The 26,851-nt window shown below is 37.2% G+C and overlaps 4 protein-coding genes across 5 annotated transcripts; all 4 read right to left on the minus strand.

The window, feature by feature from the left end:
- On the minus strand, positions 375-3,853 carry LOC18603965 (LRR receptor-like serine/threonine-protein kinase GSO1). The gene has a single exon (XM_018118200.1). It carries the CDS (start codon positions 3,494-3,496, stop codon positions 587-589), a length of 2,910 nt encoding a protein of 969 aa, XP_017973689.1. The 5' UTR covers positions 3,497-3,853; the 3' UTR covers positions 375-586.
- Positions 6,254-10,421, minus strand: LOC18603966. The gene is made up of 5 exons (XM_018118088.1): positions 9,956-10,421; positions 8,887-8,953; positions 8,207-8,572; positions 7,209-7,543; positions 6,254-6,969 (listed from the first exon to the last, which is right to left on the minus strand). Exons 1-5 carry the CDS (start codon positions 10,037-10,039, stop codon positions 6,757-6,759), a joined length of 1,065 nt encoding a protein of 354 aa, XP_017973577.1. The 5' UTR covers positions 10,040-10,421; the 3' UTR covers positions 6,254-6,756.
- Positions 10,710-14,751, minus strand: LOC18603967. 2 transcript variants are annotated; one of them, XM_007036240.2, is made up of 5 exons: positions 14,550-14,751; positions 13,787-13,859; positions 13,295-13,428; positions 12,063-12,518; positions 10,710-11,417 (listed from the first exon to the last, which is right to left on the minus strand). In XM_007036240.2, exons 2-5 carry the CDS (start codon positions 13,811-13,813, stop codon positions 11,003-11,005), a joined length of 1,032 nt encoding a protein of 343 aa, XP_007036302.2. In that variant the 5' UTR covers positions 13,814-13,859; positions 14,550-14,751; the 3' UTR covers positions 10,710-11,002. The 2 variants fall into 2 exon arrangements, with proteins under 2 accessions (XP_007036302.2, XP_017973579.1); XM_018118090.1 differs by lacking the exon at positions 13,787-13,859.
- LOC18603968 (protein MODIFIER OF SNC1 1) lies at positions 15,481-25,270 on the minus strand. Its single transcript, XM_018117867.1, has 11 exons — positions 25,003-25,270; positions 22,944-23,020; positions 22,101-22,181; positions 21,949-21,993; positions 21,433-21,802; positions 20,833-20,935; positions 20,240-20,317; positions 18,816-20,124; positions 18,462-18,729; positions 15,767-18,388; positions 15,481-15,678 (listed from the first exon to the last, which is right to left on the minus strand). The coding sequence occupies exons 2-10, from the start codon at positions 22,973-22,975 to the stop codon at positions 15,863-15,865; spliced, it is 4,812 nt and encodes a 1,603-aa protein (XP_017973356.1). The 5' UTR covers positions 22,976-23,020; positions 25,003-25,270; the 3' UTR covers positions 15,481-15,678; positions 15,767-15,862.

Genomic DNA, 26,851 nt, shown 5'->3' on the forward strand with positions numbered 1-26,851 from the left:
CAAGTTGTCACGCACATTTTTTTTTATCAAAATTTCTAGATTTAAATAATATAATAATTAGTAAATTATTTGACTTTTACTCGATAAAAATTTTATTCTTTATCTAAATCATTTTGTATCGAAGGAAATTAACTATTAATGAAAAATTAATAGTTAAGAGATCCAAAAGCAACGATATTTTCTATCCACGTAATAGATATATAATGAGGTCATATGATAATTGATGCAAGGGTTAAGTCCAAATCCTCTCAACTTGAACTCCCAATATTATAATTGAAGCCAAGCCTACAACCCTTCATGAGAATGAGAGCATCAGAACCTTTTGAATAGATAAGAGAAAATGTCTAAATTTGCTGCTATGAACAAATGTTAGGAATTCAAGAGTCTGATCTGTGGCCTCTGGAAGAGTAAAGATGAAGTTTCTGTACACACTGAATTTTGTGAGCTTTGAACCCATTACAACACATGCATCAAGTAAATTTTTGACTGAAAAAATAGAGAGTAAAAGAGAGACAGAATTGTACAAATTACAATGAAAAGCTGACAAGATTTGAAGCATGAAATAACAATATCTCTCTATACCAAGTTATTTTCCATGGTTTTGAGTATCCATTTTAACGTGAAAAATGCATGATGAAGAGATGTGCTCCTTCTGTGAAGGAACCAATGCCATGGAATTCACTCTCCAGTACTCCCCTTTCCTTTTCTTCTCATCTCCATACACCCATTTCTCTTCTTCTCTTTTTTGTTCAATCCCGGCTCCTTCTGAATTGGAAATCGAAACTTTTCTCCAGTTGCACCAGATTCTTAACATGATGTAAATCAGCACCAAACATATAACTGTAGAAGTGAAAACAATGGCCACTATAATACAAATAACTGCAGTGTTGGACAGTTTGTTCTTTTCATGACCCGCTGAATCCATGCACGATGATAATGGTGGGCCGCAGAGCTTGTCATTACCCGAGAAAGAACCAAGTGGGAATCCTGAAAAGGTAGAAGGAAGTTCTCCCTGGAGATGATTATTTGAAAGGTTTAGCATGTCGAGGCTGGTCAGCTTTCCAAGTGAAGAGGGAACTTCTCCTTGAAGTCGGTTGAAAGAGAGATTCAACCTTTCCAGCTTCAAAAGGTTTCCAAGAGATGATGGAATCTCACCAGACAAAAGATTTCTGCTCAAATCCAAGATCACTTGTAGTTCAGTTAGCCTACCTAGCTCAGATGGTATTGAGCCTGTGAAGAAGTTTTCTGAAAGTCTTAGCTCATAGAGCTTCTTGCATTGCTGGATAGTTGGAGGAATGGAACCTGAGAGATTGTTTCTTTGCAGATTTAGGACATTGAGAGAAGTGAGTTCCCCAATCTCCTGTGGGATCTCACCGGAGAGATTGTTGGTATCAAGAGAAAGCTTTAGTAATCTTGAGCAGTTTCCAAGCTCAGCAGGAACCGGTCCATGGAAATTATTGGAAGAAAGATGTAGCTCCCCGAGTTCCTGTAGGCTCCCCAACCAATTGGGCATTTTGCCTGTGAATTGGTTATTATTAAGCAGAAGGTGCTGAAGTTTTTGACAGCTAGAGAGTTGGGATGGCACTTCTCCTGTTAGATGGTTGAAGGATAAATCGAGAAAAGCGAGCTTTGTGAGTTGGCCTAACTCTGAAGGAATGTTGCCAGTGAGAAGATTGGTTGCCAGGCGGAGACGGGTTAGATTTTTCGAAATGGCTAGCGTCGAAGGAATGCTACCTGAGAAGCTGTTGTTTGTTAAATCCAAGGCAGTCAAAGAATTGGAAACTGTGAGGGGAAAGATGGTGCCACTAAACTTATTGTGAGAAAAATTGATTATTTTGAGGTTCTTTAGATAGGAGAGTGATTCAGGTAAAGGACCTTCAAAAGAGTTGTTGTAAAGTGTAACAGTGCTCAATTCAGAAAGGAATCTGAATGTTGGTGGCAAAACCCCTGACAGTTTATTATCAGCTAAAGCCAACTGCTGCAGCCTTTTGCAGTAGCCCAAACTTGGTGGAATTGGACCTGACAAGTCATTCTGCCTCAATTGAAGCAAAACTAGATTTTTGAGCTTTCCAATAGTTTCCGGAATGGAACCGCTGAAGTGGTTCCCAAAGAAATCAATAGCAGCTAAGCTTGTACAATTTGTTAACTCCATTGGTATACTTCCAGACATCTGGTTATCATACAGGTAGATGGTGCTCAGCCTCTGCAGCTTACCGATCTCCACTGGAATTGAACCTGTGATCATGTTGTCAAAGAGATAAAGATTTTCCAAGTTACTAATGTTTCCGATTCCAGGAGGAAGACTTCCACTGAAGCTGTTATTATTGAGCAGGAGATCTGTGAGGTTCTGTAATTTGTCAAAGCTAGGTGGTAACTCTCCTTCAAAGTTGTTGTTGGAAAGATCTAGTTGTTGGAGTAAGGAGCAGTTCAGCAGCTCCAAGGGGAACCCTCCAGAGAGCTTATTTTGAGCTAGAAAAAGTTGTTGCAAATTTGAATTCTTAAGGCAAAAGTTGCTTGGAATGCTACCGGTGAAAGCATTGTCAGCCAAAACTAGAACTTCAAGATTCTGCAATTGGATATTAAACAGGTTTATGCTCCCTGATAGGTTATTACTGGACAAGTCAAGCTTCTGGAGCTGAACCAAATGGTTTAGCTCTGAAGGAATTTCGCCATTCAGCCTATTTCCAAGCAAATTCAAGTACTGCAAATTGGAAAGATGACTTAGCTCAGTAGGAATCAATCCAGAAAGGCTGTTATTGGCCAAGTTCAAAATTTGCAGCGATTGAAGCTTCCCGATTGAAGCAGGGATTTCTCCATCAAGCTTGTTGTTTGATGCTGCAAAATTTTGAAGCTCGTCACAGCCATGAATCTCTGTTGGAATGAGGCCACTGAGACTGTTCTGCTGCAAATCAAGAGATATCAGATTCTTCAAGTTACCAATCTCTGCAGGAATACTTCCATTTAATTGGCAATACGCAAGACCCAGCACTCTCAACTCAGTCAAGTTGCCAATATTTGGTGGGATTTGACCAGCCAACATGTTATCTCCTATTCTAAGAACTTGCAGCTTCTTCAAAAGGCCTATCTCTGGAGGGATTTTACCAGAGAGACTATTTGAATATAGGAGCAGTGTTCTTAGATTTTGAAGCTGTCCAATCTCAGGGGGAATTGAGCCAGTGAGAAAATTCAGAGACAAGTCAAGTGTTTGAAGAGAACTGAGGTTCCAAAACTCAGGCGGTAAGGAACCTGACAATCTTGAAGCAGATAGGTTCAAGCCAATGACATAAGCTTCATCATCTGAACATCTCAGGCCATTCCAGCTGCATACATGAGCTGTGGGAGGCCAGCTCTCAAGAACCCCTGCAGGATCAACTAGCTTTGATTTGATTCTGTGAAGCCAGTAGGAATCTGTTGAACTATCTCCAAAAGTGACCGCCAGAACAGCACTCAGGACCGTAAAGAACAAAACAAAATGGGACATTCGAATGCAATCCATTTCAAATGGTGACCAAGTTCATTTCCAAACCAAAAAGTATCAGATACCAGATTCTGTGGCTCCAGTAGTGCAACTGTTGGAGCTTGATTGCATGTTTCAAAGGCCAGAACAAGCAAGAAAAGTTCAACTGAATCAAGGTGGCAAACAGTAGGCAAGAGAAGGAACAGACATACAAGGAGGGAATTTCAATGAAAGATCACAGAGGGTTAAAGAGTTTGGAAGATCAAAGCCTGGAGGTTTAAATACTTATTGAAGTAGGTCTGCCTAGTGCCTAATCAATTTGAACACGAACGTTATAATAATAAAGTATGAAACAGTAATTAAGCCTTCCCATCAATAAAATAGTAATTAAGCTCCAGCCACAAAATTATCTTAGAAGACAGCCCTCTCTTTTAACCTTTTCAAATTTTGCCAAAAAGTTATAGTGGGGTTTCTCTCTTTTTCCTCTGGAGACAATTATGGAATCTTGAAGCATGTTTTAGTAGCCTGTGAGAAAGGGAATCGTACAAGAATACAATACATGGAGATAAGATGCAGTGATGGGTATGTTGAAGAAGGAAAAAGTGCCTAGCAGAAAAACTCAAAGAAGTGGGCCTCTCCCTAGCCTCTACTTGTCTGGTACAGATCGGATTCATGCTAAGACAAACAATAATTCTCACAGCATATCAAGAAAAACATTATAAGGGTGCTTTGGAAACGTTCCAAAAGATTAAGTTTTGACTATCTGGAGAGGCTTGGAGACACAGTCAATTTGGCTTTTGAACTATTGTCAGCTAAATTGGTATAAAACCATTATGCTGCTGAAAGTTATAGGATGATCCAAAGTAGCATAAAGGACCATAAGCGTGCAACCTGAATGGACCAGTTGGCCTGGCAAGTGAGATGATTTCAATCATCAAACAAACACAGGGAACCCATTCCACATAGAATGTGAATATAATTATCAAGAAAATCTAGTCGATCACCACTAAAAATTTGAATTTAATCTTTTGAAAATTAAGTGATTTAAATTTAAAAAATTATTGATGTTTGGATCCGAGTTGTTTCAACGCGAACATGTAAATGCACACTATCATGGCTGATTGAATGGCTCGGATTAGCTTGTCGTCTTTGGTTGAATAAAGCTTCATCTGAATGCAAGTATTCTGTACTATGTTTCTTCATACCTTTCTCATTTTTATTCTCTCTCTGACTTTTTTTTTTTGTCTGCTATGACTTTATTCTGTATTATCTAGACTTCAGATATGAGTCTCCCTGCTCGTCACCTAAACCACCAAATACCAACTTGAATACAAGAAGAAAACAAACCAGAATAACAACCATAATGAATTTTACAGTAGAGACAGGCTTCATTGATCATTATTCAAACCAAGATGGGGACCAAGGCATGTGCAGGTTTGGTGTTATACACCCAAGAAATGTTTCCATTGGCTGGGATAGGTTTTATTAAATCGAAAGAGAATTACTTCATCAAATTGAAAGGATTCTAATGACCAACACCTAACTGGATAAAAAGGATTCTGCTCAAAAAGTAACAAAACACACAGGACAAACAAGTGCACCAACTGTGTTCCTGATAGATATCTGTGCATGCCAGACTTCCAGTTTTAGCTTTTAGATTCTCACTTTGCTTAGTTTCTCAGTATTCAAGCAATAGGCAACCAACATGGGTTGGAAATCCAACATGTTTTGTCCCATCGACAAGCGCAGACAAGAGAACAATTTACTACTTACCAACCTGGACCATTTAGTTGTTACCCAAGGGCTCCCTTTTAACTTTTGCTTTACTATGAAGCAAATCTCCAGTGACCCTTTTCATTGTCATGGCTCTGCTGTGAACCTTCTCCGGGTGTAACCCACCAAGGAAATATGTGGAAAAACAGGTTCAAATAGTCACACTCATGAGTCAGCATGCTTAAAATATGTTTGTTTTTCTTTCTTCTTATACATCATATTCAAACAATAGAGACCATGATGCAAGAATGACAATTCCCTTTTGACAAGGAGAAAGCCTATCATCTAAATAAATTATTCATCTTAGAATTTCTTTGACCTACAATTTGTTTATGAGACATATTCCATTGTCAACCAGATCTCAGCTTTTTTCCCAATCGTTTGCTTTAGATATGGAATGTTGTTGAGGTGCTACCTACTCCTGAGTTCATACAGATAATCAGAAGGGAGAAGGTAAAGTATTCAATGATTATGTTGAAAATAATAATTATTAAATAAGACTCCCCTCCACCGCACCCAACCCAAAGGGGTAAAAGGGAAGGAATATCTTTTGTTTAAAAGTTAGAAGGAACATTTATAGGCAAATAGGGAGAAGATGACCAACAGATTAAACAATTAGAAATTGTTTTGATTTATTCTAGGTAGCTTTTTCTGCTCCTCAATCATAAGAGAATCACCTTATGAAACTTCGATCTTTAAGGGATGACTTTTAAGGGCATGGAATTAGGAAAATAGTGCTTCCCCAACCTGAAAAATTGTCTTGGGGCTAGATAGAAGCCTATTTTCATCTTCAGGTTAGCCATCCTGGTTTGACACCCAATTCTTTTCTGATGCGGCAATGCCCTAACAAAACAAAATAAGAAGAGAATAGGGGCTCTGCCTACTTGGTCAGAGAACTAATCAGATCAAAAACCAGAAACAAGCGCCCGGAGCAATAGATTACCTGCACAACATGAGTTAAACAACTTTCACAGGCAACAGCAGACAAATTTTCCATTCAATAAACAGTACATCCGACTGAGATTTCAACATAACAAAATTTCATTGAAATGTTGGCCAATTAAATCTCAATTAGCAGTGTAGCACTGCTTTGATAACTCTATATTGCCCTTCAAAGTTTATTTGCCAGATATGGATTATATCTATAAGAGAAAAATATCAATATACAGAGCTGCGACTCATGTTTATAAATGAGTTGAAAACCAAATGCTTTCCACTGTTCTGATTGTAAGGTCAGGTTAGGTCCTGGCAAATGCAACTTTGAACTAACAGCAAGAAATAATAACTACTTTTGCTGTCTTCAGCGCAGAGAACCTCTGTTTCAAGATCCTGCAACAACCTTTTTGATAGGCTTCAAGTAGGATGATTTCAAAATCCTCAATTTCCAAATTCCCAGCAGAGCAGAACCAAACAATATATGCTAGGCCCAATGTATATGTAAGTACTCGAAACAAGATCGAATGCAGTCTTCTACTCAATAACATGTAATCATAATTTACCAACCATAACATGAGATTCATTCCCCACTACGTTATCCTGGTGGTGGAAGGATAGAACCTCATGAGGAAACTTGAGAGGGACCAAATGCAGATAACTCCTAGGCACTGGAGGACATTCAAAAGTGTTCCCAAAGAGTTGTTTATTGCCAAGTTGTGTGTAGTCATTTCAGCACCTCTCACAGTGAATGACAGGGCTGTCACTAGTTGTGCTGCTCTATTCAGTTGGTGCAATCTATAAACCTGTTAAAGCATAAGAATATGTTTCAATTTGTCAGAAAAGTCAGCTAAGAATATCCAAAACATATTAAATCACAAAAAGAAACATATAAACTCGTAAGGAAAAACATGTTGTGATGCACATGTGAAGATAAAGGAACACGAAACGCAAAATAATTTAACTGTTAAAATTATTGCTCCTCTCCACTTAAAATTGACGCTCAAAGAAAGGTAGTCATAAAATAAGCCATAACTGCCCTTACTTGAAAGATTATTGGGATGACAGGCCATGAAGGTGACTTCAGATATCTTGCATACTGTTCAAAGGCAAACTGGACAACGATACCAACCAGGTAAGGAGCTAGAGTAGCGGATGCTGCTGGACCAGTCCAGGGCCAGACTAAACCCATTGTTACCATAGGAATTATAAGACTAAGTACAAGGGTGGCAACAGAAGAGATTCGTTGACCCAAGTGAGGGGCCCAGGTTTCAGCTGCAGAATCTGGCCCAATAGGCCTCCTTTGATGGTCAATTAGCAGAAGAAAAATGGCAACCCCACAGTAGAAGAGTGCTTCTGTGAAGAACAATATGAGAAAATCTGCAGACACAGAACACAAGGCTATTTAGAGAAGGATCAAATTTATCTCTTACAACAGCAAAACAAAGAGAACAAATAATCCAGTTTAACATATCATAGACATCAAGTAGAGTAACTGCCATAGCAATACGTCACTACAGACTCATTTTAGTGTACACTCTCTTCTGAGTACATCATCTGTTATTTTCTTAAAATTGTCAATTTTTCCATTATTTGTCCAATATCTGCCGAATATATTAAATTTGTTGTGCTATAATTAACACACTAATTGCCGTTGAACAACAAGAGGGCCACTGCAACCACCAAGTTCAAACACCTCCATTGATCTCAACAAACTAACATTTTTCCTAAAAGGTTCCTATGTATGGTTGCTCTTCACCATTTACATTTTCCCCTCATTTTCTCAGGTTATGATCACTATTAATAAACACAAAAATACACCTATATGGAAAGAGGATGTCAAAATAACAAGAAAATCAGCCCCACATCCTCTGATATCCTCGTTACTTTTCTTATCCTTCTTTAATGTAGCTGCATGTTTCATTTAGTTCACTTGATTTCTTAAGGTGCTTAGTGTCAAATGAATGTCCAGATGAAAAGAAGAAGCACAAAAGAGGAGGGATGGGGGAAAGAGGAAGTCTCAGTATAGGAAATTGCAGTCACCTGTTAGCAAGGAGTCTTCAAATATGGTGGAAAGTATTCTGCGTAAATACAGCGAGGGGAAAATGAAAGAGGCCACAAGGACAGCAGGACCAATAAACCATAGCAAGCTGCTCTCATTCCTCTGCACGGTAGGAATGACTTCATCATCTCTTTTGTATGGCCGATTGTAAAATGAAATAAAACCTGGTTTTCCTTCAGTGCCCTCAAAAGATATAGATGACAAGCCAGCAACAGAGATATCTTCAGGACCAGGATGGTCACTTAACTGCTCTGAATCATCAGATTTGATCTCAATGTACTGTGATTGTTCTCTGAATATAGCAAAAGGTAAATTTTGTCTCCTTTGAAACCCCTTCAACTTCAGCACTACATGTAAGAAGTGACATAAAGTAAATGCTCATCACACCAGTCAAATTTCAAAATCATTGCTAATGTACCAGATTCATTGGTCTTCTAAAATTTACTATGGAGGAGAATACAAACTTGTAGCCATCTAGTCAGCTAAAATCTAGGGGCCCAAAATGACTATAACTGAAGCATCTCACAAACTGCTTCAAGGGCAATTAGGCCCAGTTACACCTTAAAACGAAGTCCTTCGAGGGTCTTGGGGATGATTAAAGTCCAAATCTTAAAAAAAATTTTAGAGATTCATATGTCATGCAACAAGTTACAGAAGCTACCTTTAACATTTCTAAGCTGCTCAGTCCTATCTCGCTGGTCATTATATGGTCTTCTTAATAAGCTCAGCTGGATAGGAAAACACAAGAGATATAAAAGTGGATAAGATAACTAGGAGAAATCTTTGAAAAATTTCAGATAAGCCCAAAATGGAATTGCAGGATGTCAAATCTAACAAATTAGGCGAAAAACATATGATACTAACCACTTTAAATAGAAAGTCTCTGACAGATAATGGTAGAATTCATTGTGCAGATCGTAGTAAACAATTACTAGTTTTTACAGAGAATGAGTTTAGGCTAATATTCAAAATTCACAGAGCATGAGTTTAGACTAAAATAATTCCAAAGCAATTTCCGACATTTTATCTCAGCAATTAAAAATTCCATTTTATATTTCCCATTTTAACATTAAAAAGAAGTTAGGAAAGAAAATCGGAGAGTTGTTGCATACTATTCAGGTCGGAATATCAACTAATATGCAACACACACAGTCGATCACACATATCTCTAATCATTTCTAATTTACTGAATGCTTGGCCTTATTCACATTGGTCCATATGAACTCAAGCTTGCACTTTTTGTCAATAATGGAAACAGATTTAACAATCCCTTCAAAGGATATACATAATACGATCTTAACCCATCAAGGTCTGTTAACAGTACTGCATCATTCTCTTACAATCAAATGAACCTTACAATTAAGTGAATCACTTATTCTTCATGCTTCTTGCCAACTCCTAACATAGTTGACCAAGCTTCAAAAAATGTAAAGAAATCCCAGTTGAACCAAGGTGTTTAAAATGATTTTATCAACGAATATCTAATGCTGATAAAATATCTCAAGAACAATTAGCAGGCAGCATAAACATACACTACTTTAAAACCAGAGCAACCCACCGATAACAAGAATCATTAGCTCAAAATAAAACCATTATTTACACTCTACATATACTCTTGAACATGACTAGATAATGTTAGTAAAAATAAATATATTTAATAAGGGGAAAAAAAACTACTAAAAAGCGAAGCTTTTCCCTTGGTGGGTAACCAAAGCGAAGAAAGAACATACCCCAAAATGAAAAGGAGAAGAAAGGGAAGAAGCCACGTAAGTAAATGAAGCAGAAGCAGAACCTGAACCACACCTAAAAGCCATAAACAAATATATATTGCAGAGCAGTAGAGGTAAAAGGAAGAGGAAGAGAGCAGTGTCTATGAGAGAGTCAAGCGGCCGCTGTTAGTGGATTCGGAAGACTACCCAAATGAATTGAAGGGAATTTAAGAAGACCCATGCCAGAAAATTTGTTCAGAAAGAGAGGGAATTTGGAGAAACTGAGGAAATGGGAATTTTTCTTTTTGGAAGTTCGAGGGAGGAGTGAAGAGAAAAAGAGAGCGGCTTTGCTTGCTTCCTTTCTTCCCTTATTGATACTTTATATGTATGTATCTATCGTTATTCGTTCGTTGGGCTTAAAACAGCGGTCCAATTTTGGACAATCCTGCGTCCTACTCTTACATGGACCTCTCACCCTTCACTTCAACTCAACCAGATTTTTTTCCTCTCTGGTCTTTTCCTCTTTTTCTTTGTTTTCATTTCCTTCCTTTGCCCTTTCTGCCAATTCATTCTGATAGGATTAGATTACCATATTCAGGAAACTCTTCTTCAGATTCATAAATGCGATTAAACCTAGTTAATTAGAAGCAACAATTGTTGTGAAAATTTTGTTTGTTGCACCCTGAATCTGGTGCATAGCTTACAGGAAAAAGAATGAAGATTTTGGTAAAGAATGTAAAGCTAAACTGATTTTTAAGAAGGGCTGAACCATCCATTAACAGCACTCCAACAGCTAACACAGTAGAATACATAATGGAGGAGAAGAAAAGAAATGAAAGAAACAGCTACTGCTTCGGGTAAGAATAAAATCATTTCATTACAAAAATTACATAAATCTGACAGTTTCAATCCCTTTTCAACTCCAAGATATTAAGAATCACCCCAGTACAAAATGGGGTTTGCTACCTCTGTTCCAAAATTTTCAACCTTTGAAACATTTTAATCGCAAACTCTAAATCCACTCCTTTATCCTCACCTAAGACTTTCCTCAGATCAGAATCTCCAAATCTAAATGAGATTCGCTCTCTTTAGGAACCGGATGGTTCTGCAATAATATGGCCATATTGATTCCACAAAGTCCAGGTACTTCTCCATCGCCCACTCTTGGAAATCTTTCATCTTTCTTCTGGATAGCTCCTTGTAGTCCAAGTTCTTCAAGTCTACCACAGGTTGCCAGAAACGAGCTCGTACATCTTCCTTGAGCTTTCCACGTGCAATATAATTATAGGCCAGGAGGTAGTAAGTAGGTAAGTTCCTAATTATCTGAACCGTCTGTTTGAAGCAGAAAACATAGAGCGCACACAAGCCTCTAAGTATCTTGATGTAAAGAGCAACAATCAGAGGCCCAAATACCCATAGAGGAGTCAACTCCTTTGAAACTTCAGCCCCATAAATCAAACTGACAGCCAGGTACCATGGAACGCTGCACATACAGCATAGCAATTGTTAGCAATCGACACATATATACAAAGCATTTCATCTATAAATTATAATAAATTTCTATTCATATTATTATGGATTATGAAGAAAGCAAAAAAGCTGCTCTGATAGGACAATAGGTTGTCTCAGTTTCAACCCCCTTCCCCCTTTTTTCACACAAGATACCTTGACAATATACTGTGGCTGAGTCAGGATGGCATGCAAAGTAAAATTAGGACATAGGGCAAGTCCAATAATTGACCAATTTTACTGAAAAAAACTATTAATCATAAACTAAGAATTCAAACGATTCAACGTTACAATTTTGACCAGCATAATATATGACATCAATAAGCATAGAGCTGCTACTAATCATCCAGAGGCTAGAAAGAGGAGCACTATAATTGGTTAGCAAGAACAAAATCAGAACCACCAAACCAGCTAGCTTAGCAAGTTGATCTGAGCAAAGTCAAAAGTCCATAAATCAAGATGTGGACTCTTTGGTTTTCTAGGAAAGACACATGGTGCACCTATGATCAATTTGATATCACCAATATCAAAAATACCTAATAAAGCATGCATATTGCGAGAAAATCTCCAATAGGGTACAGAAAAATACACAATGGCTGGCATAAACAACTATACTTACAATATCAATAAGGGTATTTTAATCGTAGCATCCATACTCCAGAAATGGCTCCAAACTATCTTTAGAAACTCGCTTTGTCTATTGCTTTGGGTGCCAACTTGAGTTTCTGATGTGGCCCTTGGAGGTAGTCCTTCTCCAAGAGCTTCATCCATCACTTGACTTGGGGATTGTGAGCGCAATATCATTATCCATTTCTTGAATAATTTCTGAATAGCAGGGGATCCCACAATGGTCTCACTTGTTTCCGAGGCATAGGCAAGTTGACCATTATGAGCCTTTGAAGATTCTATCGTGGTCTCTTCACCGTCTTTTGGAACATAAGCAACTTTAATAGAATTCTTGGGAACACTTGCATCATTTGCTCTGCCACCTGATTCATTACTCTGGGCACTGCCTTTGAAGGCTGAAATTCTAATATTCTTGGCTTTCAATCCACGAGTACAAGGAGCCCCTGTACTGCAAAAATAAGCCATCTGAATTTATACGTTCAAGATTACATAAAATTAAAACGGAAGTATTTGAAGAAAATGAAAGGAGAACAGGAGTGGAAAAGGTGACATAAAAACAATAACTATGTAAAGTAGAAAAGACAAAAGAGTTCACATCCTGTGCGAAATGAAAAAGCTCTTCCCAGCCACCACTTTTCCACAGTTATGATTAATGAATAAAAATGTGAGATGGGAACAAATTACTTTGGTTTCACAACCAAAAATTATTTATGGATGGAATAGTAGTAGAATAGCACCCTCAAGCATTTCCATACAAAGATCAAAGACAACATTTGCGACTGCTCTATAAGCACATCATGCAAAAAAAAAAACATTCTTTCCCACCCTCAAATGTAAGGGAAAACAAATAAGAATGCTGAGGCATGAATTGTTATCAGTAATCAGAGGCAAGAAACAATTCTCCACATCTACAATCTCACACCACATCACCCTAAAATCATGTTGATTAAGCAATGAATTAAATCAACATGTGCTTGTGGTTCATAAAATGAGTTGAACAAATGTGGTAAGAATAAGCAATATTGATTTTTTTTACTCAGATAAAATTCAAAAAGCTAAATTAAAATCATTTAGCCCTTTCAAGGTCAGCACTTCCAAGTACGCCCAGAGAGTTGATTAAATCAACCAGTATACTAAGAAACAAGCTAACAACAGGGAATTCTGTAATCATTGCCTAACCAAAATAAGTTGTAATATAATACTCATAAGGGAGATGTTGATTACCTTAAACAAACATTGTGCTTTAATGATATGCCCCTCTCTCTCCTCCCAAGCATATGAAGTGTAACTACATGTCGCCTTAATGCCAATCCTTTGCTCCATGGTAAAGGCCTTGAAGGAAATGCTACATAGGAACCCTGAAATGCAATAAAAATGACCTTGAAGGAAATGCTAATGCAATAAAAAATGGCACACACACTAACAAACTTTCATATAAATATAAAAAGAAAGCTGAGATATCAATACTAGTAGATGACAAGAAATGAGACTCTTCCTCAATAAATAAAAAATCCTCAAAGCAGTACATATAAGAGCTTCCACAACAGAATATTATCTCTCATAGGACAGTGCATGGATTAACCTATTTGCCCAGGAAGCCAGGTGGGGACTTTCTAACTCAGCCATCAAGCTCTTGGTTTCTATGGAACTTTATCTAAATTTCATGATCCATGAATCCTAGTCTACCAGTTGTAGTCAAAAGTTCTCTTAGAATACCTGCAATTGATGGGTCACCAACACCATTGTCTCAACCTCCACCTTAAGCACCCGAGCATTTATTCAACAAGGCCTAAACAAATGAAATGCACACAATTAATACATGTAGCATCAAAATAGATTGGAAGCCTTCAACTCATGTAGACAGCAGGAAACAACGATGTGAAAGAGAGCACTCCCAAAACCCAAAAAAAGGGACCCTAACTGACCCCCTAGATAGAACTATACCTCCGATAGCCAGAAATGGTACAGGTAACAAATTCCATCTTGTCCTATTTACAGCAATCAAATTTACACCAGCATAATCTAAAGTTCTCAATGTATTGCCCCAAAATTTCTAATATAAAACAAACAATGAATATTTACACTAAAATAAAAGGACAAGAGTTCGACCAAAAAAATTCATACTGAGTTGAGTTACAGGAAATCAAAGAGAATTCCATTAACTTCAATTTTGTTTTGCAAAAGAAGAACAAAAGCTAGATTAAATTTTTTATTATTCCAAATTATCAGCAAAAAATTCCACATTTCTTTCCCTATATTTTCTCAGCTTCCAAACAGGGGTTCAAGCTAATACTAACAACTTTTAAGTAAATTCGTTCTTAATTCAAGGAAATTGAAGTAAGAAAAAGAACCCAATTTCTTTTTTTTCTTCTTCTTCTTTTTTCCTTTTAAGCAAAACCCATTTAACGTTTTTAAAAATTAAAAAGAAAAAACAAAAAGCAGAGAATAAAGGGAAGAAGAAGAAGATAAGAGAACTAACCTCAGACATGAATTGAAATCTTGAAGCTCCTCTCCTCCACAGCTTCGAAATGAAAATTTGCTTTTTCTTTTTTCTTTTCTTCTTTTTGCTGAAAGATTAATTGATAAAAGATAAAGATAGTAATAATTTAAAAAAAAAAAAGAAATTGGTTTTATTCTTGAATTTCTCTTGAAATGTTATGGATAGATAGAATGACGAGAGAAAGAAGTCTTTTAAGCTATGAATTAGGGTTTTTATAGGGGGGGCAGAGACTCCTTTTTTATAATTTAAAAAAAAAAATAGTTAAGTTAGGCCACAAAACGGAAACGGTAAAAGGTAAACAAGTAAAAATAGAAAGCAAGGCGGTTAATATTTTATATTTTAAGAAGGCAAAAGAAAAGAATAGTTTGGGCTTGATTTGACATGGGCTCCTTTTCTGGGCCGGCAATCGCATGAAATTGGGCTTTTCTTCTTTCCCCTTAGATTAATTTTTTAAAAATTTTTAGGACACATATTTTTCATAATTTTTCTTTCGAAAACTTCTTGTTGTTATCCATTTTTTTAGATAAAAGATTTATTTTTTATCTCTTTTTTTATTCATTTAATGCATTCTAAAATTGTAATTTTAAAATATTTCCTTTCTGAAAGCCTGTCCAAATTTTTTTTATTAAAATTTCTTTTTCATTTTTTACTATTTAGATTCCAAACTTTTAAATAAGTATTATCTAGGCACCGATAATGTATACATACTGTGCATTCACAGTGCATTAAAGTTGGGAAATTGGAAGCCTTTCACCATATAAGGAAATGCAACTTTAACTTAATAAGGCAACAACAGGGAGCTGACATATATATATATATATATATATATATATGCACATACACACACACAACACACACACACACACACACACACACACACATATATATATATATATGAAAATGAAGTGGGAGACTATAAAACTTCTTCTTCACTACTTCATTCCAAATACAAGGCTGAAAGAAATGTGCCCAAAGGTTCCAACAGCATACAAACTGTGACCAAATTACACTTTGGAAAAATACGAATGAAATAAACCGCATTTTCAGTACCTCTGATCAAGTTGATACTATCTTTTTGCCTAGGCACCATCTGCTTTTTCTCCTAGCCCTGCTCAATGCATACATACAATCAGTTCAGAAATGATTTGATTCTAATATTTATTTACAACTGATAAATGCTGCCTAAGCTAGTATACCTGAAAAATGTTTAAGGGACCAAACCACTTCTGTTGATGGCGGGGAGGTATTTGACCAAGTAAAAAAAAAAAGCCCCATCCTGAATTTCCTCCTCACTATTCATAACCACCATCTACTCTAACACTGCCACTTTGCCGTCCATGGAAGTTTCCCCCACCACGCCTTGAGTGACTCTGACCCCTCTCCCTGAACCTTGCACCTGTACCATGAGAGCCATCTTTTGCTCCTTCAGGATTACTTGGTCTACTATTATTTTGGGGTCCAACTGGCTGGTACTCATAATGTGAATTGTGCCTCTGCCAATCACGGTTTGCAGGTGGGTTATGCTGCTTGATTTCTTGACCAGATGAGCCCCATTCACCACGAGATTCATGCCCTCTGCCATAACGGGTATTTTGGTTTCCATTTTTGCGGAACCCTGATGTTGTGCGTTGCTCAGTCCTAGCATCCACATTTGATTGAGGCGCTTCAACTGGAAGACCAGGACCTTGGTTTGGGGAGTGTGGGCGTCCTTTAAGTGAAGCTACCTTCCTTTCCCTCTTAGAATCGTGATACCCACCATTATGTGCTTCTTCAACATTTCCTTTTTCAGAGATATACAGATCTTTAAGAGGCTGAGTCATACCTTCACTGGTTTCTTTGTCTGGTTGAGGTGGAATTGACACCCTACCTTGAGGAGTAGAATCCTTCTTGTTGGCCCAACCAATTTCAGCCCCAACATTTTGATCACGATCAGGCCTGCTTCCTCTTTGATTGATGGCTGAAGATTTGGGTTGCCAATGAGATGTTGATCGCTCCCCAACAGCACGAGTTTCTTTTGAAGTAGCAGGCAAATCTGACTGACCCATCTCAAGGATTGAAGATTGTCTATTAAATTTTTCAGCTTCACCATTATTAATTTTCTTGTGATCAAAATCATAATTGTTTCCCCCACCTTTGTTTCCCTTGAAGCCATGTCGCTTTCCTCTGCCTGTCAATCCTTGATCTCTTACAACAGGAACTACTGGTGGTGCAGCAGAATCGGGATTTTCAGGAATGTTCCAGCCATCAGATGTATTACATTCATCATACTTGGGCTGTTCTTTCACTGGGCTTGAATCAAGCTTCTGGTGTTGATTATGCTCAGTTGATTTCAGAGTATTTTTACTAGAGTTGGAATATTGTCCATCTTGGCCTTGCAAAGTTGCTTCAGCTGAGGCCCGTTGGCGCCAAGAACCATGCCCTCTTCCCTGCCTACTCTGCCTCCCATCATTCCTCAACTCTGTGGAGTTCCCTACCTTCCCCATGGCTGAGCCCATAGGTTGAGAACATTCAACTCCAAGAGACCCAGTATCTGCTCTTACCACAGTCTCATCTGATGCAGTCTGATTGTCTGAAGGAGCCACTGGTTGTTGACTGATCACTTGCTGAGCCATTTCTTTGGCAACAGGCTTTGGGATATACCTTTCCATCTCTGCCCTCTTGTTTCTTGGATTGTTCTGCACTTGAGCATCATTCTTCACCTGTGGAGCAACAGACTCAACCACCAATTTGTGGCTGACTTCTTCAAAAGCCTCAGCTTTGTTATGTGACCGCACAGGTGCCCAGACAACAGCATCACTGCTATGGACTGCTGATCTATGAGCTTGTGGATTTCGTGGCATCCTGCGTGAATGCTGAGATTTCCACTGATTATTCACCCGGCCGTAGACTTCTTCATTAAGTAAAGCTGAGTCCTGCTCTGAAGACCGATTTCCATCCTTTGAATCAGTCAAAGACTGAACTAAGCTAGGATCCAACTCACATTCAGAAGACTTTGGCTTCAAACTCTCAACAAAAGTACCAGTAAGATTTGATTCCTTTGAAATTCCAGATGGTAAAAGAACCACAGATGATGTCTCCTCCATTTTGTGCTTATTCTTGCCACTCCTGTTATTTTTCCTTCTCTGGTGTACTGGCGGCTCATTCACAACATTTTGTGTGGAAATAGTCTCAGAGCCTGAGGTAAATTCATTTGCGACAGCCTCAGCAGATGGACCAACATCAACTGCTGCATCACTATGAACTTTTGGCAATTCAGTTGTACTTGTAGAAATAGATTTCTCACTGGAACTCTTATCCAATGAGCTATTATCCCTTTTTCTATAGCCCACACGCTTCTGCTTTGATGTGCTGCTATCACTAACCTGTGAGAGATTATGGAGAGCAGCATCAGCATTACTGACTCTCTGCTGCAAGGGCAAAGACTGGTTATGCATATCTGCAGTTGTCTTATGGACATTCTTTGTTGACACCGGAGGTTGTTGATTGGAAAAAACAGTGGGCTTTTCAACTCCACCAGTGTTACTTTGACTAACAAGTGCAACTACAGTTGGGTTAGAAACTGAAGCTAAGCTTGTTGCTTCAGATCTGCTAGCAAGGATAGTTTCTTCAGCGAGAGTTTGGGAATCTTCTTGCTTACTCTGGACAACACTATCAGGAACAGATTCCAACTTCTGAGTAAAACCTTCAGCTGTTTGTGTACGCCTGTTCAACTCTTCCAATTTAGCAAGAGCCTTAGCCTTCTGGTCTCTAGCCCTCTCTTCCTCTTCTTTTTGTCGTTGTTTAACACGCTGCTTCGCCAGTTCCCTCATCATGGCACGCTGAAAAATGTTCAAATACATATTACATTTTCAGGTGTAGAAAACAACCAGGCATATATTAAAAGAAAATTACCTGTGCTTGGCTATCACTTGGATCATATACAGGTGGCATGGACTCTCCCTCATCTCTTACTTGAGGATACAACCCAGACTTCTCTGAAGCCTCCAATGACATAGAGTCTTGAATATTCACATTAGAAGGATTTTCAGAATCTTTGGTAGGTTTTACATTTGATGAGTCTGTAAATAGAGGTTTCTTTCGCCATCCATCAGCATCTTGAGGATTGAATCTTCCCCTGCCTCGATGATCAGTTCTACCACGAATACTATGGGTAGATCTCCTGTAAATCTGTATGTAAGTATTTTCTTCAACGTAGAAAACAACAGAGACACAATTATCAAATAAAAGCAGCTAGAAAAGAGTAACCTGTTGATGCCTGCCCCACCAACTGCTGGCAGATCAAGGCTCTTATCTCCATCAGAAACAGCTACTTCATTACAGGTAGGTTCAGTCATTCCAGAAGCAGGCATTTTATCAGGAAATACAGCACAAGAACCACTTGCAACTTCATTTGCAAAGTGCTTAGCCTTTGCATTAACTACTTGTGATTTATTTTTCTGCTCCTCCCTATTGCTACCAGATATAGACTCATGGCGTCCATCAGAGGCCCGAGCCTTTGCATTTAAACCCTCTATTTTCTGAATCAAACTGGCATCTTTTGTGGCAGCCGGGACTTCTGGATGTGCCACTTCCTTTACTGAAATGTCATCATATGCCTTTGCATTTTCCATGCCTTCAGATGACTTTAATTTGCCCAAGATAGAATCTCCTCCATGGTGGTCAGTAATCTGAAAGGAAGCTTCTTCAACAACTGTCCTTATACTCACTTCCTCCTTTTTCTGATTTGCTTTCCCGTCATTTTCCCATGCTGCTGTTCTCCGTTGATCACTCTTCTCCAGACCTGCTGTTGCATTATCCTCCCACCTGTGCTCCTCATCTTTTCCTTCCCAACCATCATGCTGCTTCAGAAGAACCTTGTACGGTCCTCGTGTTTCATGAGGATGGCCAGATTCCGCATGCTCTGCAGCCAATGTTTTTCCTGGGGGACCATAGACGCTGGGTCTGGCATGGGAACCACCAGGATCAGGAGCATTTTGACTTGGATATCTGTTGTGGGCAGCAGGGCCGGCTGGTATTCCCATAAATGGTATATCTCGTTCATTTGAATTACAATACCCCATGGGAGGACCATAGTAGCCCTCATAGGCCACAGGACCAGGGTAAAAAGGAGGCCTAATTGGCATACCTGGGCGGACAAAAGCATCAGGCATAGGGCCTCTGTACATATCTCCATTTTTAGGGTGAGGTCCCATTGGTCCTGCTCCTGGAGGAGGAACTGGCTGTGGATTAGCAAGAGCAGCACCTGGAATCTGAGGTCGATAATAAGGAAATGGTTCCATAGGAAAGCCACCAGGAGCAACTGGTGGCCCATATGGAGGCCCTCCTGGAGGTCCTCTATACCAAACACCACCTGGATGATTGTTTATTGGTGGGCCACGCCAAGCATCATAATGCTGAGGCGGAATACCAGTATTAGGGTATGGATGGGATCCCTGAGGATCTGCATGCCACTTCTCCATGCTTGGCCGGACTCCATCTTCAGTGTATGGAGGATTATCTCTTCTCCAGGAATTTGTATTTCCAGTCTTTACATTTGCATTAACAGAAATGTCAACTGCAATAAAGAAAAGAAAAACATGCAAAAACATTCTAATCTTATCAGAGTGCTAAAATCAAGTATGACAAAAGTTGATGCCAAATAAGATGGGAATAGAAAGTTGCACACAAACCAACAATAGAAGTTCCAGGCCTCTCTTTCGGTGGTGCAACTCCAGAGGATGAGCCAGGACGACTTTGAGAACCATGCTCTGCAATCAAAGTTACTCAAGCTGTAAAGGAACTGTATAGAATAGCCCACTAAAGGACATAAATTAAATATCCTGTAATTTATCCTATCTTGACTCCACCAAAGTACAAAAGACATAACTAATAACTAACTTCACTACCAGCCTGGACAGGGGGGCAGGAAATGTCATCCAAAAAACTCCCCCAATTACAAATATAACAACCGTCTCAGCACACTTTCATATTACCTTGTTAGATCCAACATGAGATGAAATCAGTTCCATAATAAAAAGATGTCATAAAAAAATCTACTTTTCGATATATACTTCATGCCATACAAGAGATTAAGCTACAAATATTTGAACCTGGAAGTTCAAATTTGATGCAGCAAGTTTTCTCAAGAAGAAAAGCTCACTTCAGAACAGAACAAACACATATAATAACTGCTCAAGCACCATTTTGAAAGACAACCAAACTTTAAACCACAAGGATAAATTTACACTTAGGAAATTACTAACAAAATAAGAAAGCAAGAAACCTTGCAACTCAGCATTCTTTCCGGAGGTATCTTTCTCAGACCCAAGAGTAGGAAAGTCTCCAGAAGTGAGAGAAAAGCCATCATTCTTGGATGATGTCATTCCCTGCAAAGGACAATGGTAACTCGCACATTTAGACATAATAAAGCAAACAGCAAGAGCGACTAATAACATACAATTCCATAGATGGAAAACTTGGAAGCAGTAGAAACAATCTGGGTAATTCATGTCAGTCAAAGCCCTAAAATATTGAAACAATCTCAACCTTAGTCCATCTCAACCCTCATAATCTCATAAAACACCTTAAGCCATTCCAACAAACCATGTAGCAAGAACCTCTCAACATCATATAATGACAAAGTTATGTTGTATCAAGCTGGGAAAATCATAACCAAATATAAAAAGATGTGTTTGGACAGTGGAGTAGTTGTGTTCACATATCCAAATCAAAATTGATTAAATTGAACCTTTAGCCTATTATTAAAGAACTGATTATGAACTGAAGCAAATATATAATAGCAATAAGCCGAAATTTTCCTCATAAACAACTTCTGTTAATATATCATTATTGAACAATAAAGTCATTAACAACTTGACCATACCAACTTTTCTGCCGTCCCAGCTGCACCCCATGCCCCTGAATTCTCAGGCACAGGTTCAGCAAACCGGGATAATTGAGAGCTACCAGGTCTTGTTTCTGCACTGCGAGGACGCAAAGATGTAAGTGATGTCTGATTTGAAGCCAATGCCCCAGAAGCTGATGATGGTCTAGAATTTGAACCCCATGCATTAGCAGGTTCATGTGCTCTGTCACTACCTGCAGTTGAAGGTCGGGTGCCACTTCCACCAGAGGAAGGGCAGGCACTAAGATGGCCAGGTGAACTGCTACCACCATCAGCATTTGGAGACAATGTTGAGGAGCCCCATGCATTTGATGAAGAAGATGATTTACTGCCCCAACTAAGCGTGCCCCTATACATATAGAACAATCCAAGCTACTGGTAAGCATTCATAACATCCAAACAAATTGAACCTACAGAAAGATTTTTCTCAAATGCCTAGTAATCATACTAGGGGAGGAAAATAAAAACAGGAAATTTAGATATGATGCTACTCACTTGGGAACTATTTCCACATTAGGGTCCAGGCCATGATTTTCTAACCTTGAAACAACAGAAAGAAAGGCAGAAGGGTTTAAAGAAAAGAACACAAGGACCTCAATATCCTCAACCTTGACAAAAAAAAGTAAATGTGAAATGGAAATAAGTACCTTTGGCTGGGTAAGTTTATTGGTTTTGGAACAGCAACTTTTCCCAAAACAGTCATGCCACTTCGTCTTGCAGAAGCCCATCTGCAGAAACATTAGCATCTTTATATAGAAAGCAATTCACATTACAACACATAATCTCCAAACCATTCATTAGTATCAACTATAGTGACGCAGGAAATGCAGAAATTGATGCTGATTGCATCAACAATAAAGAATTCCCTTTCTTTGGGAAAAGGGAGGAGAGCCCAATATAGTTTACTTCAAACTACAAAAAGGTAAAAGGAGATACCTTCACAAAAATATTCTGCGTTCATTCTAAAAATCATTTCTAAAACATCACAAAGACTGTCCTCCAATCTCATGTGAAAGTATTAATACATTAAAAGCAACCCTCTCAAAACTTTAACTTATATTTGGCATTTAAAGTACTGAAAGATAAAAGATAAGAGGTGCCCAACTTCCTTTTTTTCTATCTTATGCAGCTAACAACACCAAAAGCAAAAGATGAAGGAAATTAAGATAGCTTTCCAACAAAGGTACAATAATCATAATTATTTCCTCAGCTTCTTTAATTAGTTGAACACAAATAAGATCACTTAATTAGACCCTCTACAATTAGATTAAAAACATTTTTAATTTGTTAGAACCGGATTGTGTCCCAGTTTGCCCATGAAAAAAAGCCTAGGGGACAAATTTTGCTTCAATTTTCCAATAGTCTCTATCAATATACCAACACTCTGATGCCAAGTAGGAGGGTATACATGATCAAGATTTAAAAGGGTAGCATCATTGTTGATTATAAAAATATCTGGGCAAAGAACAATGATTTAAGGGCCAAAGTACCTCCGTTCTCCAGAGAGCATACTTGATGTCATGATTCAGATTTTGTTGCAAGGTCATTCAATCAGATTGAACAAAATCTGTCAACAAAGAACAAGTAAAACTCCATCAATTGGACACTCTGAAATCAGTTAAAAAATTTTCAAAAAGAGAACCATATAATGTTGTAAACAAGCAGAATATGCAATAGTTAGATAATACTTGTATGCACATCTCCATAGTCCAAAATGCATAAGTGTTAATCTAGGAACCTAAAATATTTGCAAGCAGAAAGTCATCACCAATCCCTTGAAATCCAGTTATTCATAGTCAAGATCCCACAGAGCACTCATGCATAAATCAATGGCACATAAAAAACACATCAATCAACACTTAATGAGGTATTTCATGCATGGAAGTTGGAAAACATATACAACACAATAAACTGTAGGTAAATTGTTGTGTAAAATATGTTCACAGGTTTGAAATATCATGACAGTTATTATGGAATGTAGCATAAGAATTTCAGGTGTTAAAAAAGAACCAAAAAAGGAAAGAAAACATAGTTTGGAAACATTACAAACATGGAGGTAGTAATAAACGAAACAAACCAACTTATTACATAAAAACTCCTTCATTATCATTCTACTCCTTCATTATCATTCTAGCCTTCACAACTATCCATGCCAATAAACCATATTTTACAAAGGAAAACAAGTACCCAAGCTGGACCTCCTTTTTTTACTTATGCAGCATCAAATCAAATTAAAAGGTAACTGTATCACTTATCTCTAATTCTTCTCTCAAAAATACCACAGAGGTGTCATAAGTAGGACATTACCATGTATTCATGACTCAAATACAAACTTTTATAACCTATTTTCCAACATTCTTAATCCTATCAGCAGGAATGAAAGCAAATTACCAATTAAGCTACAAGCTCCACTAGTAGCACAACATACTCTTCACAAGAAACAAAATTAACAAAGTTAACAAACAGATTCTCAGAAATGTAAGGTTTATGGCCAAGCAAACACCTCAAACCTCAAGACCTGATGGTCGAAAATTAAACCTTACTCTTAAACTCCTTGTGCCGCTCACAAATATGTTATGCATCAAAAGTCTATCCAAGTTCTCTTCAATGGCCATTTCCAAAATTTTAACTCAGCATGTAAAGTAAAATATTTCAACTGAATCCACCAAAGTATATAATCTTTCACCCATCCAAAACTGAATATAATACCGATGATTTTGCTCCTATCTTTGCCCTAACCTCTCTGCTTTATTAGTAACACTCAAAAGAAACCTAATATCCAACATTTTCAAGCTCCTGTTGAGTAGGGAAAATGCTCTCCCACTTATACTGGATTAGTTATTGTTTCTCTTTCCTTGCAATATTCCATTTTCCAAGTGAGCCAGCATACACCTACACCCCCAAACACAGACTTAGGGTAAACCCATGTCCAGTAACTTTCCATTCTCTTCACTGCTAAAACATAACCATGTCGTCATATATCTCACCCCTCTCAACGTTCATAATTCAACTCCGTCCACCCTTTCATAGACATGGAAAAACCCCGATTTCTCAACACTCTACTTGTCTCATAAACTGCTTCTTCACTACTCGAAACCACAACCTTCTTCACCATCACTAGTAGCTACTCGCTGACACTCCCCTTACATCCGTTTCTACTCTACCTATTAGCAGAAAACTTCTTTACTTCTTTCCTATTATACCCCAAAAAATTAAAAGATATAAAAAAAGAAATGAAGAAAAAAAATACTACACGCAATCAAAGTATCTCCATTCAAAATAAAACGCAAAACAAATTATTTAAGACCTAAAAAGGAAAGTTCAAAAAAAGAAAAAGCCTTCCAGTTATTTTTGTTCCCCCCGAAGATCAAGTCATCCTCCCCGATTAAAAGAAACTTAAATCAGACACCGCACAAATATGGAAAACCATAGTTTCTCTCTTATTATCATTCTGGACTATTTTCATATCTATCCCATGATTATTTCTCGGGAAACAAACACAAACTCCAGAAATTATTAAATAGAATCTAAAACAAGGGAATAACTTGCCTGAGACAAGATGGAATAGTAAGGGAGTTGGTTCCTTAAGGAAACCCTAGAGAGAGGAAAAAAATCAGAAACAGCTGTGTCCTTAATTTATAAAAAAATTAAAAAAAAAAGGATAGAGAGAGAAAGAGAAAGAGATCGAAAGGTCACGGGTTTCGTGAGATCGCGAGAAGTGATTGGAGGAAAGATGGGAGATCGACGGGGCTGTGAAAGCAACGTATGGGGTTTTTCAGATCGGAGGAAAAGGGAAAAAGAGCTGAAGAAGAAAGAAGCGAGTTCGGGGTCTCCTGCTTTTAATATCAAAGCGAAAAAAAATTATTTATTTTTAGTTTTATTTTTAAGGAAAAAATTTAAAAGGAATAAAGAAAGTTAATTTTTCCTATTTTAAAATTTTTTTCATTTTTTAATTCATTAACATGACATCTGATTTACGACATAAAATAATAAGAAAATATCTATTTCCAAATTTGATTGAATAAATACGTTTGTTTATGAATACCAAAAATGAAAATAGAAATTAAGAGAACATTTTTTTTATTTTAAATTAAGAAAAAGTGACCAAATAAAAGGAATATGAGAGAATTTGAAAATGATTTCAACTTTAACGGATCTCGCATCAATAAAAAATAATATGAGCTTTTGAGTTAAACATATGAATTCGTGATTTATAACCTTATTTAAATTTTATTTTCATAATTTAAAGTCGCATAAGATTGTTCACGACATTTAGTATCAGAACATACTCTAATCTTTCTTTATGTGAATCTTATGACACATGGTATCAAAACAAATTCAGATCATGATATTTGATATCAGAATAAACACAAATGATCTTACGAGAGATACAAAAGTTAAGATAAATCCGAACTAATGTAAGAGTCTTTCTCCTTTATAGGTAAAGTGTCAGTGTAACGAGGACATTACATATTTAAATGTAATAAAATGTCATAAATCTCACGTCAATAAAACTCAAACTACTGTAAAAATTTCTCTCCTCTATGAATAAAGAGTTAATGCAACAAAGATGTTACACAATTGAATAAAATAAAATATAATGAATCCCACATCAGAAGGTGTGGGTGGATTTTCGTATAAAAATAAATGTCTTCCATCACTTATCAAGTATATTTTTTGGATTAGGTACGTAGGCTTGTGATTTATAAACTTACTTAAACTCTATTTTTAAAATAATTTATACGCTTACTTAAGCTCTATTTTTAAAATTTAAAGTTAAACTCAAGTTATTACCCATGACATCAACTGTTAAATTTTTAATCTATACATATATATCAGAAAAAGATTCAAAATTAGTTTACAAATTCACTCTTGACTAAATTTTTACCATTACTATTCATATTTTCCAAAAACTAATATATTTTAGAAAATTTACAAGATTTATTTTTTCCATTGGTTAACAGGGTAATCCCCTTCAATAATTAATTTTCAAAATAAAAGATTTCACGATAATAATATATTGTTTTAATGGTAAAATAAAATATTCTTGAAAATTTGAGGTATCGAGTTTAAGTCTATGAGTTTAATTTAATTTTATATTAGTTTGTTTAATTAATTGTATGAAATTTTTTTGATTGTAATTAATTTTTTTTGTAATTGTAATTACATAAAAAAAAAGTCTTTGGATATCTTCAAAATGCCATTGTGATCTAACTAAACATGTATTTGTCTTAGTTTATTTTATTTTCTTTCTGCATGTTAATTATTAATTTAATAATGAAAATTTTTAAAAAATAAGGACCAATTTGAACTGTTTTTTAGTTTTTGAGAAAGTTAAAAAGAAAAACCAAACTTCCAAAGAGGGCATAAAGCAAATGTTTAATTTGAATTGCAATGG

The sequence above is a fragment of the Theobroma cacao genome, chromosome 3 (assembly GCF_000208745.1).
Source record: "Theobroma cacao cultivar B97-61/B2 chromosome 3, Criollo_cocoa_genome_V2, whole genome shotgun sequence".
In the NCBI taxonomy this organism is placed as follows: Eukaryota; Viridiplantae; Streptophyta; class Magnoliopsida; order Malvales; family Malvaceae; genus Theobroma; species Theobroma cacao.

Coding starts and splice junctions, on each gene's coding strand:
- LOC18603966 (XM_018118088.1), bottom strand. CDS start 10,039: ATGGCTTTTAGGTGTGGTTCAGGTTCTGCTTCTGCTTCATTTACTTAC. Junction 8,573..8,886: donor GCAGCTTAGAAATGTTAAAG/GTAGCTTCTGTA, acceptor TCTTACATGTAG/TGCTGAAGTTGAAGGGGTTT. Junction 7,544..8,206: donor TGAAGACTCCTTGCTAACAG/GTGACTGCAATT, acceptor CTGTGTCTGCAG/ATTTTCTCATATTGTTCTTC.
- LOC18603967 (XM_007036240.2), bottom strand. CDS start 13,813: ATGGTGTTGGTGACCCATCAATTGCAG. Junction 13,429..13,786: donor TGGTGACCCATCAATTGCAG/GTATTCTAAGAG, acceptor ATTGCATTTCAG/GGTTCCTATGTAGCATTTCC. Junction 11,418..12,062: donor AAAATACCCTTATTGATATT/GTAAGTATAGTT, acceptor CTGTATGTGCAG/CGTTCCATGGTACCTGGCTG.
- LOC18603965 (XM_018118200.1), bottom strand. CDS start 3,496: ATGGATTGCATTCGAATGTCCCATTTTGTTTTGTTCTTTACGGTCCTG.
- LOC18603968 (XM_018117867.1), bottom strand. CDS start 22,975: ATGACATCAAGTATGCTCTCTGGAGAACGGAG. Junction 21,994..22,100: donor ATAAACTTACCCAGCCAAAG/GTACTTATTTCC, acceptor TGTTGTTTCAAG/GTTAGAAAATCATGGCCTGG. Junction 20,125..20,239: donor GCCTGGAACTTCTATTGTTG/GTTTGTGTGCAA, acceptor TCTTTATTGCAG/TTGACATTTCTGTTAATGCA.